The 15,000-nt window shown below is 42.6% G+C and overlaps 1 protein-coding gene across 5 annotated transcripts in view; it reads left to right on the forward strand.

Moving 5' to 3' along the window:
* The window catches only part of LOC115214923 (COBW domain-containing protein 1), a 118,287-nt gene that overhangs the window by 95,114 nt on the left and 8,173 nt on the right, over nt 1-15,000 (forward strand). For 4 of the 5 annotated variants that reach the window (XR_005000303.1, XR_005000304.1, XR_005000302.1 and 1 more), the window contains exons 13-15: nt 622-756; nt 1,952-2,078; nt 3,386-3,505. Coding sequence is in view for 1 of the 5 variants with exons in the window: in XM_036505258.1 (XP_036361151.1) it covers nt 622-756; nt 1,952-2,078; nt 3,386-3,453 (330 nt within the window). In the remaining 4 variants the exon portion in view is untranslated. The remainder of the gene's footprint in view (nt 1-621; nt 757-1,951; nt 2,079-3,385; nt 3,506-15,000) is intronic. The other variant, XM_036505258.1, reaches the window with a different exon arrangement.

Below are 15,000 nucleotides of genomic sequence, written 5' to 3' on the forward strand. Positions count from 1 at the left end.
ATTTATCTTTTGCTTCCTCCTGCTCCTCCTCCTCCTCCTCCATTTAACGTCTGCTTTCCATGCTGGTATGGGTTGGACATTTTGACTGAGGGCTGGCAAGCCAGAAGGCTGTACAAGGCTCCAATCTGATCTGGCAAGGTTTCTACAGCTGGATGCCCTTCCTAATGCCAACCACTCTGATAGTGTAGTGGGTGCTTTTTACATGCCTTTTTGAAAGTTTTTCTGTGTCAAAGTTTGTTGAGGCGATGTGACTTGCAGAAATTACCAATTCTATTTTTGGTTGATATCCAACATTATTTTTAAAGCTCTGTGTGTGTGTGTGTGAAACAGTTTTGAAAACGATTTCCTCCAGCATTCATTTGAACCCCCAAAGAAAAGTCAATGTGGTTGCTTGTCTTGCTAGTAATAGCTGCTAAATTCCCTTACATTACACTCTACGATCTTAAAAAATAGAAGAGAACATTGGTTATTATAATCCGAGATATATTACACATGAAACAAAGATGGAATAGTCATGGCTGGAATGTATTTGACCATAGGTTTACTTGCTTATAGATAAGTGCTCAGCATAACAAGAAGAACAACATTAATTGCTCATGGATGTTTTTGTTCAATTTTCAGTCAATAACAACTGTGACCTTTGACATCATGGAGTCTGTGACCAAATCGGATGTGGAGCAATTCCTTCAGAACCTTCTTTGGGAGAAAACCATTTGTGATGCTGCCAGGAATCCGATGGAGGTCTTCAGGATGAAAGTGAGTTTAATACTTGAAATAAGAACTGTTTCCTTCTTTCCTTTTTACATTGTGTGCTACTCTCTCTCTCTCTCTCTCCTCTGTCTGTCTGTCTGTCTGTCTGTCTCTCCCCTTCTCCCTCTCTCTCATACACGATCAAAGGCAAACAAATACATCACAACACAACCAGCATCACAAATGTGAACCTACTAGCATAGAACTCTAAACACTCTTATAGTCAAATTCTGGTGGCAAAGTTGGGCATGTAGGTTTTGCGGCCCTTAAACCCACTGGCTACAAGGGCCTGCTTGTAACACTCCATAGGTATATATATATATATATATATATATAATATATATATATATATATGTATATATTATATATATATATATATATATATATAAAAGTTTAACTTCCATACACGCCATCTGAATTCAATTCATTCCCAGTCGAAAGACGCCTGTTGTTATGTCCTGTTATTATTATTATTGTTTTTTTATTGTAATTTGTCTTTATATTCGTGTAACGTCTGTTTTTCCGTCCTTGTTTTGTATACATTCGTTGCTTTTTTCCAAGGAATCTAATGCTCTTAGCTTAGTGTTTCCTTGGGGCTGGCCAAATTGGAGCAATCTCAAGATTAATCAGCCGAAATTGCAAGGATGATCTGATTCTTGACTGAAGATAAAAGGCTTCGGATGACCCGTCCGTGTTTTTTTTGTATCGTTTATCTGGCTGTTTTGTTGTCCCCTTTTGTATCACCTAGTTGTCCGGATGTTTTGCGCTCTTGTCCCATTTTGTATTTTATCTTATATATATATATATATATATATATATATGAACTATGGTTTCATAGTGGTAAGTGTGTAAATGTGTGTGTACTCTGCATAAGTTAAGAAACGGTGACGATAACAAATCTTATAATCATAAGCATGCACCGTTTGTTGGTTATAGAAGATAGTTTAATAATAGGGTATATAAAGCCCCGATGGAAAAAAATGAGAATTAGTACATGTGGGAATTGAATCCACACCATACATGTATGTATGTGTGTATGAAATCTGTTTTGAAACTCTGTATCTGTTTGTACACACACACACACACACACCACACACACACACACACACACACACACACACTATGACTATTGGAATTGAAACTGTAAAGAGAGAATGATCTTCTAAATGAATTTGGTTCTGTCTTGTGTTCTTCCCTTTAGGCTCTTCTGTTTCTGGCTGACAACCCAAGGAGGGTTATTCTCCAATCTGTTCATGAATTATTTGACTTTCAACAAACTACTGAATGGACTGACACCGACAACAGGTGCTGCAGGTTCGTCTTTATTGGTAAGTAGATGTTTTTGTTGTTGTTGTTGTTGTCATTGAGTGGTTTGTTTTAATTAGTCATGATTTGATTACTGTAAATCCTCGAGTATAATCCGCATTCCCCCCCCCCCAAATTTAAAGGTCAAAATCCCTAGTGCGTACTATATACGAGGTTAAATATGAAAATATTTTCTAAGCAATGTTTGGCAATGTTTATTCAGATGCATTCCGTGATGTTGGGCATGAAAATACCTTAAGGTAAGCCTGAAAGCAATGAAGTCATAAAAGAATCATCCATAACTTGCAGTAAGCAACATTTAATAAAATAAAAGTATTCAGAACACAGAATAACATGTAACAAAAACAATTTGCAAACATATTTACATTCCCATATAACAGTTAAGAACATCACCATTATTGTATTACGCATGCGCGGAAGTGCTTGTTCGACTAGGTGCTGCTGGCTTAATTACGCACGACTCAAGTTAGAGAAGGGGTGCGTTTTTCAGAGGTACAGCCCCCTAAAAATCCCCTGCATATTATACTCATGGGCGGAATATACTCGAGGATTTACAGTAATTGAATGGCATGAAATTAACCAGTTACACGTTTGTTTTGCTTTTTATATGGCGAGGTGCACCATGTATATATACAACCCATTTCATGCCTGTCTATGCACACGCTCATACACACACACGCACTTTCTCTCACACACACACACACACACACACACACACACACACATATATGTATGGTTAAGAAGTTCCTTTCCCAATCACTTGGTTTCTGGTTCAGTCCCACTGCCTGACACCAGTGCTTTTTATGTGGCACCAGTTCCAGTGCTGTTCTATCACTTTCCAAAACTCCATCCAATCATGCCCAACCCCTTCTAAAATTCAGTTGTCATGCAACTTCTTTACAACAAGAAATCTGTTCTGCTCTGGCCTTTTTCTGTTATACCTCACCCCTCCTTGTTTCTTATCTCCTAGCATAAAGTTGCTTCCTTGGGGTTCATAGTCTTGCAAGCTGCCTAGCAACCTCATTAGTGCTGTTGATAAGTGAAGAGGCAACCAGGGTATGTTGTAAAGGGTTTAATGATAAGATGAGGACCCAGCTGTAGAAATCATGCCAATACAGATGGTGCAGCTTGATGCAGTTCTTGGGCGCACCAGATCCTGCTAAACCATCAAACCCATGCCAGCGTGGAAGTCAGACGTTAAATGAGGATGATACCAATGTGTGTGTGTGTTCATTTTTGTTTGTACCTAACATTTATGCAGTTTTTGTTGCTTTCGTCATTAACAGAGCAATTTTTTTTTTTTGTGCAGGTCGACATTTGGACAAAGATATTCTCCAGAAGAATCTTCTGACATTTGTAGCCAAAGACAAACATTAAAACTGAATTTCTTGTGAATTTTACACACACATACACACACACACACACACACGTAAAAATGAAGAAAGAATAAAAAAAATTTCTATTGAGTAAGTTTTTTTTATTTGTCTTCATGAAACTTTGAAGGAGCTTCATCATGGTTGCTTGATCTGCTAGGAATAACACCCAAATCTCCCTCAAGCAGCACTCTTTCCATTGTAAAAAAGCAAAGAAAATATAGAATACGTTGTCATTGATTCACGACCTTTGGTCATTCAGGTATGACTCAGGGTTAAACAACACTACAGCCACCTCCATCATAATTGTCATCAATCATTATCATTGTCATCATCACAGACAACCTATGCAAGATAACTCATTGTGCTAGAAATAGCAACCAACTCTTACATCAAATGCCAACTACACTCTTCATAATTTGAATGTTTTTGGCTGTTAGCAATAATGGTCCTATTATTTTTCCACTAGGGCCCACTCATGTTATAAAACGGGTTTACAAAGATATATGAGATGTACATACATAACACATGGTTATATGAAGCTGGAGGATGAGGCCAGGATGTTATATGATGTATAGGGACATGGAGAAACTTTTAGAGTGTATGCAAATTAGGCACAGGAGTGGTTGTGTGGTAAGTAGCTTACTTATCATCCACATGGTTCTGGGTTCAGTCCCACTGCATTGCACCTTGGGCAAGTATCTTCTACTACAGCCTCAGGCTGACCAAAGCCTTGTGAGTGGATTTGATAGATGGAAACTGAAAGAAGCCTGTTGTGTGCATATATATATATATAATGTGTATGTATGTATGTGTGTATGATTCTGTGTCTGTTTGTCCCTCCAACATCGCTTGACAACTGATGGTGGTGTCTTTACGCCTGCATAACTTAGCGGTTCAGCAAAAGAGACCAATGGAATAAGTACTAGGTTTACAAAGAATAAGTCCTGGAGTAGATTTCTTTGATTAAAACTCTTTAAGGCAGTGCTCTGGTATGGCTGCAGCCAGATGACTGAAACAAATAAAAGAATGAAAGAATATATATCTATGTAAAGACAATTACCATGAACAGGGAGATTAGTCTATCTGCCTATTTGTTTTTTATTGCTGCAGTCAATTGAGCAGTGTATTTTGGTTTAATTATGACCAACACGTGTTTCTGTTGCATAGAGAAGAAGCAATTACATGTGCATCTGGCTATTTTCAACTCTGCAGCTTTATTCAGCATCTGTTCACAGATTCATTGGAATTGTCTTCGATTTACACTCTTGAAAATATTTCTTGTCCAGTGAAGTGAACCCAGGATTTACCCATCAAATGAATTACAGTGGGATTGCTCACCTCAAGTATATACATATACATATATATATATATATATATATATATATATACAGAGAGAGAGAGAAATTTCAGGTGTGGAAGCTAGGTTTAGAATCAAAAGTCCTTAGAGTAAATGTAGCAAAGACCAAAGTTATAGTAAGTAGGAAGGTGAACTGATCACACACACCCTCAGGTAGGGTGGCCCTGCTTGATCTGTAGAAAAGGTGTAGGTAGAAAATCTACGAGATGCATCCAGTGTAAGCTATGGACACGAGGTGCAGCAACATCAGAGGAAAATTAGCTGAGAAGATAGCTTTCATGTGCGGCAGATGCACAGGTGCAATAGATACCACAGATACTCAGAAAACAGATTCCATCACATTCCAGGGGGAGAAACTAGAAGCAGTTGATAGTTTCTGCTACCTAGGTGACCAAGTTAGTAGTGGTGGTGGATGCTCAGAGAGTGTTACCACTAGAATACGAATAGCCTGGGCAAAGTTTAGAAAGCTTCTACCCCTACTGGTGGCAAAGGGTTTCTCGCTCAGAGTGAAAGGTAGATTGTACGATGCATGTGTGCGAACTGCCATGCTTCACAGCAGTGAAACGTGGGCCATGACTACAGAGGACATGCATAGGCTTGAAAGAAATGAAACTAGTATGATCCGCTGGATGTGTAATGTCAGTGTGCACACACAACAGAGTGTAAGCACCCTGAGAGAAATGCTGGACATAAGAAGCATCGGATGTGGTGTGCAAGAGAGACGTTTGCGCTGGTATGGTCATATACTGCGGATGGATGAGGAGAGATGTGTGAAGAAGTGCCACTCCTAAACAGTTGAAGGAATCCGGGGTAGAGGTAGACCTAGGAAGACATGGGATGAGGTGGTGAAGTATGACCATCGAACGTTGGGCTTCACAGAGGCAATGATGAAAGAGCGAGACCTCTGGAGATATGCTGTGACTGAGAAGACCCGACAAATAATGTGAGTTCATGGCTGTTTCCTGCACCAGCTTCACAGCAGCCCCAGCCCATCCAAAGTACCTTGGATCACAGGACGGCCTGCTGTGCTTACCTTGGATCGTAGGGCAACCTGCTGTGCTTGAGGAGACTTATTGAGTCAAGTACATCAACATCAAAATAAAAGTCAAATGGAAATTGTAGTTGTGATACCTGTGCCGGTGGCAGGTAAAAAGCACCATCCGAATGTGGCTGATGCCAGCGCCACCTTGACTGGCTTCTGTGCTGGTGGCACGTAAAAAGCACCAACAGATCACGGCCGCTGCCTGCCTCCCCTGGCACCTGTGTCGGTGGCACGTAAAAGGCACCCACTACACTCATGGAGTGGTTGGCATCAGGAAGGGCATCCAGCTGTAGAAACACTGCCAGATCAGACTGGAGCCTGGTGCAGCCTCCTGGCTTCCCAGACCCCGGTCGAATCGTCCAACCCATGCTAGCATGGAAAACGGATGTTAAACGATGAGGATGATGATGATGATAGAAATTATATATTACAGAGATTTATACAGTAGCAGCACAATAAAATTTTGGTTTGTTGCCAACTTAATGTGGCAGTCCCAGGAAAGAGAAGAATGCTACTGCTATTTAGCCCTAGGAAACACCGTTTCCTGTTTGCCTTGACACATTCCCTGTGTCCTTATGTTTTCAAAGGGGAGAGCTAGCAAGCCATGCTACTCCAGACTGATGATGAGCAATGACTCTGAAACTAGTCTGTGGGTGCTGGCTTTGCTGGGTGGAGGTGCTTATCTGCCCTTTGAAAACATAACGATACAGGAAATGTGTCAAGTCCAATAGGAAACGGTGTTTCCTGGAGCTAAATAGCAGTAGCATTCTTCCCTTTCATGGGACTGCCATATTAAGTTGACAACATACCATAACTATAATTATATATATATATATATATATATATATGCCAGTAGCACGTAAAAAGCACCATCCGAATGTGGCCGATGCCAGTGCCACTTTGACTGGCTTTCATGCCAGTGGCACATAAAAAGCACCTACTACACTCTTGGAGTGTTTGGCGTTAGGAAGGGCATCCAGCTGTAGAAACTCCGCCTGATCAGATTGGTATCGGATGCAGCCTCCTGGCTTCCCAGACCCCCGTCAAACCATCCAACCCATGCCAGAATGGAAAACGGATGTTAAACGATGATATGATGATATCATCATCATCATCATCATTATATATATATATATAACAAAATTCAAAGTAGATGACAGATTTTCGTAGGAAATACAAAATACATAGAAAATTCATTGAAATGTTAGGTTTCCAAAGAAAAGCAGTATTACAAAACCTTAGGATTGTTTTGAGCAGTGCGTTTGTATTTGGCAAGTTTTCCAGACGATACAAATAGTCGCATTTCTCTCATCAGAGGTACAAATAAATCGATTAAAATAGTTTAAAAACTGAGAAAGCTTAAAATATGTCCTACTTCCAGAACTTGAGGTCATATTGAGTAATGTTATATATTTTTTTTAATGTTATAGTAATTTTAAAAAAAGCTTGCAAGGATAAAGAAAGGCTTTGTGAAGTGGAAAAACATTTGTGTAAATGAAAATGAAATTTAAAATATTTGCAAAAAGAATGTATATGTAACATGCACACACACACACATAATGTATGCCCTATGAATTTAGCCATCTGGATTGTGTTAAAGGATTGAGGGCAAAGAAGAAATCTCAAAGTAGCATGTCAGTTGCTTTATGTAACAATCCTTCCTTATGTTCAATCTGTGGACTTCTCTGTTTATCTTTTTGCTGGATTAAAGTCTCCTAAGAAACGTAGACTGGAGAACTGAAAAGAAAGGAAATCTGCTGTTGGATCCTTACACGTTAAACTTGATAGGAGAATCCATTATCTCTCTCTCTCTCTCTATATATATATATATATATATATATATTTTTTAAAATTTTATTTTATAGAAGGAGCTTCTACAGGACTAGAACTGTTTCATTCAAATGAAATCATCAGGAAGCCATGATGATTTCATTTGAATGAAACAGTTCTAGTCCTGTAGAAGCTCCTTCTATAAAATAAATTAATTTACTCTGCTATGTATTGAGTACCTTATTTACTGTGGTTAACCCCGACTCAACCCGGGACCTACATATATATATATATATATATATATATATTATTAATTTTATTATTATTTTTATTATTATTTATTATTTTTTCACTCCCTTATAACAAACCGCAGCTCTCTTTCTGCGGGACTATTTTGTAACACACATGGTAATCTTGGAGGGAAAATACGAATTCATTCGTCTATATGGATTTGGTTTGTGCTGACTATCTTCTGCTATCTCCGATGGCGTGAGATCGGGAGGCAAGAGGTAGGTAAATAGCATTTGCAAATCTATAATTTATTGGATTGTTGTGCTGATGACGGGAATGAGTTCTTGATAACTCTAACCCAGAAATGCGTCCACAACTGACTGAAGACTTTGTTTTCGTTATTTTTCCTTCTTTTACATATGTGAGTTACAAGTAAATGTTATATGTGAAGATATATTTGTACTGCTATTTCTAAATTTTCGGTATGTGGCTAAGCAACTTGTTGCTTCACCCTATACACCACACACATGCATGTTTGAGTAATTAGGGTGGAAACAAGGTAGTAAAAAAGCATTCAAATACCAAAGGAAGAGTAAAATAACATTTTAATTTGAAAAGACTTCACAAATTATTACTCGGAATTTTATGAAACCAATCATCAGACAGTCGTGAGTGTTGTGATGGTTTATAAGCATTCATGATTACCAACTCATTGAACAAACATTTAAAGCTGTGTCAGGCAATTCCTTTTGAAATAATGGATGAAAATGGTTGGCCATTGCAAAAAAATATATAAACACTGAGATGAGTTGAATTAAAATTCTGAACTGGATGATGTAATTAATTTTTCCACATGGAAACAAAGATCAAAATTTCAGAAAATGACAACAAACCTTATCAGAAATATAATGTTGCAAGTAATAAAAATTAAAATGGAATTAAAATTAAAATTAATAGGGCAAATGAGTGTCACAGAAAAATAAACCAATAAAATACATAAATAAGTAAATTAAAAATAAGCTTAATGTAAGGGAGGTGGAAATTGCAGAAAATAGGAGAGAAATATGCAAAAAGAAACAGAAACTAAGGGATATGGTAAAAAGGAGGGATTAGAAAGTGGAGAATAGACAGGGAAAATTGGGACAAAACCCAAACACAAGAGATACTGGGTTAAAAAAGGTCTTGTATCTATCTGAGAGTAGAATAATGAAACAGAGAAGATAGTGTAAATGCTGTTATTACACACACTAAACAAACCGCCATGTTTTATTCTACATACAAATATATATAGTAAAATATTCAAATGTATCAAATGACAATTGGAGGATAAATAAGTTTTAATAATCGATTGAAATTTGGTTGTATTAGGATTTACATGGAGTCCAAAACATCAGTTTACTGTTGTGCTATCTCAGTTGAAATATCACACTGTATAACATGAATTTTGTCCTTGGATAGCAATTGTTATTTTATAGTTGTTGACCCCTAGAAAGTATGAAAAATGGCTAATATTTCCTTCAAACTTTGCTTTTGTTACATTTATTCAAACCCCAAAGAATCATCTCAACACATAGCTATGATGCTCCCCCACTACGTCTCGTGATCAGAGGTGCATATATTGTTAGCTACTAAGGGACATGTTCAGGTGGTTTAAGCTCAATCAATTGACGAGCAAATCTGTGGTACTGAGCAGAATATTTGCTATAACAATATTTCTGCTTCAGCAACTCAGTGAAATGTAATGGGAAAATAGGTCATCGATGTCCAGGTGACAAAAGCAAAGTTTGAAGGGAATAGTAGTAATTTGCTTTGATTTCTAGATAGAAGCAAAAAGGAAATGACACTTACTGACCAAAGACAAAAAAAAATCGTTATACAGTGTTATTGCTAATTGCATATATAGGCAACCCACCTACCTGCAGAGCTGCCACCTAGATTTGATCAGAGCACTCCACAACTGAGATCATGCTCCGTTACTATGTACTCTTAATGTACTCAAAATGTTTAGTTCTGAGTCACTCAAGTGTTAGAGTGGACTAAAGACAACTGTCGTCTCCTGGTAGACTCTTACGTATTTGTCGGTCCTTGCATGTTCCACACAGCCAAAGCCTTGCCACATTGTCTTCTTTTCTATAGTTTTCCTCTGTGTTCATTCAAATCGTCCATTTCACCTTCGTCAGCCATTCATAGGTCTGTGAACTTGAGAGACGGGCTTCTGTTTGCCTGTCTTCATGGTTTTCTACTTGGATTTATTATTTGTGTGTGTGTATGTGTTTCTCTCTCCCACCGCTGTCCATCCTACATCGCGCCCCACCATCATCACAAGACGACAAAACGATAGGGAGGTTCTGTTGTTGTGACCAGAGACAAGGGATTCTTGTTATCGGCTACGGACATTGAGAGCACAATGATTTCTTTTATTATCCCCGAATCTCCGACTGGTGGTACTCTGAGAACAGTCGCTTCGGAGGTCTGCAATTATGGTTGTCTGCCTCTACTCTTGCCCAGCCCTTTCAACCAGAAAACCCTTAAGTTACGTTTCTTGTCACCACTGAATTTTCAACCGGCGCCGTTTGTCTTATTGTCCCAGTTTCTGCACCATCAATGGGTTGCAGATCCAGGACAGTTAACCGTTCTATTCAAAATAGTACTGCATTAGCGCAGATATTTGACTGAGGGCTTGTGTATTATTAACTGAAGCGTGAAATTTCTTCTCCAGACATCTTTTAAAGTATGGAAACGCATATCTTGGCAAATCCTCTTAATCTTGATTTAACTGAAATCTGTTCAGAATTGTGACTTTTAACGACACTGAATATCTTTATGCACCTCTAACTCATTTCTACATTGTCTTGCTGAATTGCTGGGGAAATTTATGGCCATTTAAAGAAATACTCTTCGGTTTCATATGATTTCGAGTTAAGTATAACAGTTTGTATGATTTCAGGTTTAAACGTAACGCGAAATCTTGCAATTTTCTCTTCGATTGACGCCTCTCAGACTTTATTTGATGAATGACATCATGATTCGTTTTGTAAGGGCAACACCAAGTGGAGCTGTTCGAAACCACACGGATGTTTTCCATATATTTCAAGACCAATCAAAGTTACTCATAGTCGCATCAAAATCACTCGTTCTGTCTTTGTCTTTCTTAACTTAGAAAGTATCCCTGCTGACCAGGAACTTTCTCTTGCTATGTATGTTGCTCTTCATTGACAAACAGATCATCGTTATGTGTTGGTTGTGTTTAATTTGGCGAACTGAATAACTTTTATATGGAAATTGTGATTTACAGCAGGGTCATATTCACTGAAATGGGAGCTGATACATCTGACGATGTTTTTCTTTTTGATGTCATGATTCCTTCGTGGTTTGTGTCGTTCTCAAGATTCTCCGATCCATAATGCTTTATACCAACATTCTCTCGAAGATCGTTTTATTAACACTTCCTAAACCACTTTGATAAATTCATATTTTTTGTATTCTTGAATTTGGATTCTTGTTTTTTTTTTCTTGTATCACTAAAAGACTCGTGACCGCCTCCTATGTCTGAATCTCGCTGGTCGCACTTTGATGGGAATATCTAACATTCAAGATGGTTTCAGTCGCACTAAAGTGTAGGTCAGCGAGTGTGGTGTGTGCGCGATTCGAATATAAAGGCACCTACCTTCTCTTCCTCGTGATGGAGACCCTTAAGTGGTAACTAATCCTTCGACACAGCCCCGACCCGAACACTAAAGATAGCAGCTGCTGCACCCAAACATTAGCGACGTCTTGACACCTCGACGACCCACGTTGGAAAGGCCGAATCACCGGTCTGCGCGCGCCTGCCGGCTGCCCCCTTCCGCTCAGCCCCAACTTCCGGTCAACTCACCCAGCTGCTGACGTCATCACACACGCCACCCTGATCTTAAAGATCACAATCTCTCTGCTCCATGTCGTAGTCCACCATCCAACCGGGAGAGCGCCTTGCGCGTCGAGATCTTCTCAAGCTGGGCACCTCGTTCTCCCCCTCTCCAGAATCGTCGTCAGTCGAAGCGACAATCCTGCGAAGGTCCAAGGCGTGTCGTGGCATTCCATCTACGGATACGTTGTTTCTGGAATTGACCGCCGTCACCGTTCCTCTGCTCCATTGAGACGTACAGCGCGCCTTTGGTGGCTTGACCCAGACTTCCTCCCCTATTTTCACGCGAACGGATCCCTTCTCTTCCTTGTGACCCTCCGGCGCTTTTCTCGGGTGCCTCCATTCATATTTGAACACAGCTCTCTGCGGCACAGATTCCTCAGCTTGTCCGGATCGGGGAGACAAGTTGTACCAAAAAACTGCTTCAAGCGGCGAAATGTGCCCTCTTTCCGCTATGGCCTTGACTGTCCGATGGTGCCTCTCCACGATCCCTTTACCGCTCGGCCTATACGCTGCTCTGAACAAGCGACGCACATTTCACCGATCAAGCATAACCCTCAATGCTTCCGAACGAAACGCCGCTCCATTGTCCATCAGTAGTTCTTCCACGGGACCTTTCTCTAAAAATATGCCGTTCAGGATCTGCGCGATCTCGTCAGCAATGCCCAATGCCCGATCTCAACTCCCTCCAAATGGCCAGCCGGCCCGGCCCGCAGTCGACCATGGAGAGGTACATTCGCTGACGGTTGTGTGTCACATCCACAGCTAGCCTTTTCCAGTTCTGCTCCACGGAAAGGCTTCCCTGTTCATGCCCACACGGAGCAGGGTCGATGGACTGACACCTGTCGCAGCTCCCGACCACCTTCTGGATGCTTCTCCTAGTGACGTCAGCATCAGTTTTCTTCGCCAGATACAGGGTCCTGTCCACACCCAGGTGATGCATAGCATGCAGTTTCTTCAGTTCAGAGTCATCCAACCGACACGCCGCAGCTACCCCTTTCCGGGCCTCCTCCGCTTCTTCCAACCATGCTCTTTTCCTCCTGGTCAGTACGTCCGTCCTGTTTTTCTCCGAAGGCACGAAAACCACGTTCAGCTTCAGTTCGAACTCGGCGATCAATTCACCTAGAACTCCTAGACGGCGCTTCACTAACATCTCCGCAGCATCTTTCGTCCGCACTCTCCTTTCACCGGTGATCACCGATCCTACCCAGCCAAGCACAGTGGCCGAATCCGTCCGGATTTCAATTGTGCGCAGCCCCCATTTCAAGGCCAAGTTCACCCCTTTCAGCACCGCGTCTAGTTCGGCGACATTGATGTGGTTGAAGCCAGGCCGCGTCCTCCACCGCAGCGCCTTCAATTGCCAACACCACCCCTATCGCTATACTGCTAGCATCACACCAGACGGTCCCCCATTCCGTCTTGGGCACGTACCAGTTCCCCCTGACCGGGTCTTCCGCTCCCGTCCTCTCTAGGATTTCCTGCATCATCGCCACCGTCCCTTCTCCCACCTTGTCGCCCCAACTCTCCCCTTCTGCTCGTCTCTTGGTGTAACTACACGCCGTGCGCAGCCATCCAGCGATCGGGTAGTGACCGACCAACTTCCCACACACCGAGAACAGCTCTCTCCTGCTGACGCTGGAACTCAGCTCTGGGATTTCATTTCCTCTCCGGAACACCAATTCACCCGATCCATCTCTTCGCAGCTTCAGCCCCAGCGCGGCTCCCCCTTCAATCGACTCCGGTGGCTTAGCAATCAGTCCGAACTTCTCCAGATGTCTAACTACCTCGTCGGCTGGCACTACAGTTTCGTCCACCAAAATGTCGTCAATGTAGGAGCTGGTGGCCTTTCTAATCTTGCCATCTTTTCCTAGGACGGACCTAAACACTGCCGCCATGATCTTCGGATCGGAATTCAGCCCGAAACCCAACCTGGTTAAACAGTACGTCCGGCCCTTGTACCGCACCAGCTGATATCTCCACAGTTTGTCGCTCACATGGAGCTGCAAGTATGCCGATTTCAAGTCGACAATCGTCGCTGCCTCGGTCGACTGTCTCCACTTACGTAACGTCTCGCCACAAACGTCTGTCGCCTCACCTCCCTTGTGACACGATATGTGCTGGTTTAGCTCCCTGAAGTCCAGCACCGGTCTGACTTTTCCCTTCGTAGGCCGCCATCAGGGGTAGCACTCCGCCCGCTACCTCCTCCTTCCAAGGGGCAAGGACCCCTTCCTCGATCCACCTTTCCACCTCGTCTTCAAACTCGACCCTGGCGTGGCCTTTCAGGGTATGCTGGTAACAGCTCACCCTGTTTTCCAGCGTCGGGGGCTCGTCCTACCATCGCCACTCTATCGTCCACCGCTGATCATCGAACGCCGCCTGAAAGTCTTTGTCCTCGATGGTGTAAGCGGCACAGTCCCTCGCGGGACTCTGCTCTCTCTGGCAATCCTGACTCGCAGTGCACGACGCCCCCACGCTTCCGAACGTGACCTCATTTCCCACAACACTGACGCCACCGAGGCAGTTGATGGCGTTCATCCCCATCACCACATCAACTCCATCTATCACGCGTTCGGTCACAATTGCCTGCAGCCTTAGCGTCGCGCCGCACACCACTATCTCTACCTTGCTGCTGCCTCTGCAACGGATTTCACTGCTGTCGACCGCCCGGACACTACTCACCCCGTTCCATTCCTTCGTCACCCTCGATGTCACAAGGGTAGTCGTACAGCCCGTATCCACGAGGGCCTTGAACGTCTTCCCCTCGGCCTCCACGTCAATCAATGGCAGCGTCTCCAATAGCGCCTCTACTCGTTTGCGGGTAGTTCGAGAGGCAGCAACTTCCCCGCGGTCGTTTCCCTGGTCGCAATCACGGGCAATGTGCCCTGTCTGCCTGCATCGATAGCAAACGGGCCCCGGCTGCGTACAGTCCCGCGCCATGTGCAGTCCCTGGCATCTAAAACACCGTCCTGAGAACGGTCGCTCTCGTTGCATGGTAAGCTTCTGTACGTCTCTCCGGTCGTCGTCCGTCTTTACGCGCCTCCGTCACCGCCATCGCTATCGCCTTCTGCCCAGAGTGTCGCGTCAACACGCGGGCCTGAGCCACAAGTTCGCTCAGCGCCATCTTTTTAATCCCGGGCAATCATTGTAGGTGAATCCGTACATCGTCGGGGAACCCATTCACAAACGCCAGCCGGGCTGCTCTCTCCAGCCCTTCTCCCGCAAACCCAGCCAGAGTCGCTAACGT

The sequence above is a fragment of the Octopus sinensis genome, linkage group LG8 (assembly GCF_006345805.1).
Source record: "Octopus sinensis linkage group LG8, ASM634580v1, whole genome shotgun sequence".
Lineage (NCBI taxonomy): Eukaryota > Metazoa > Mollusca > Cephalopoda > Octopoda > Octopodidae > Octopus > Octopus sinensis.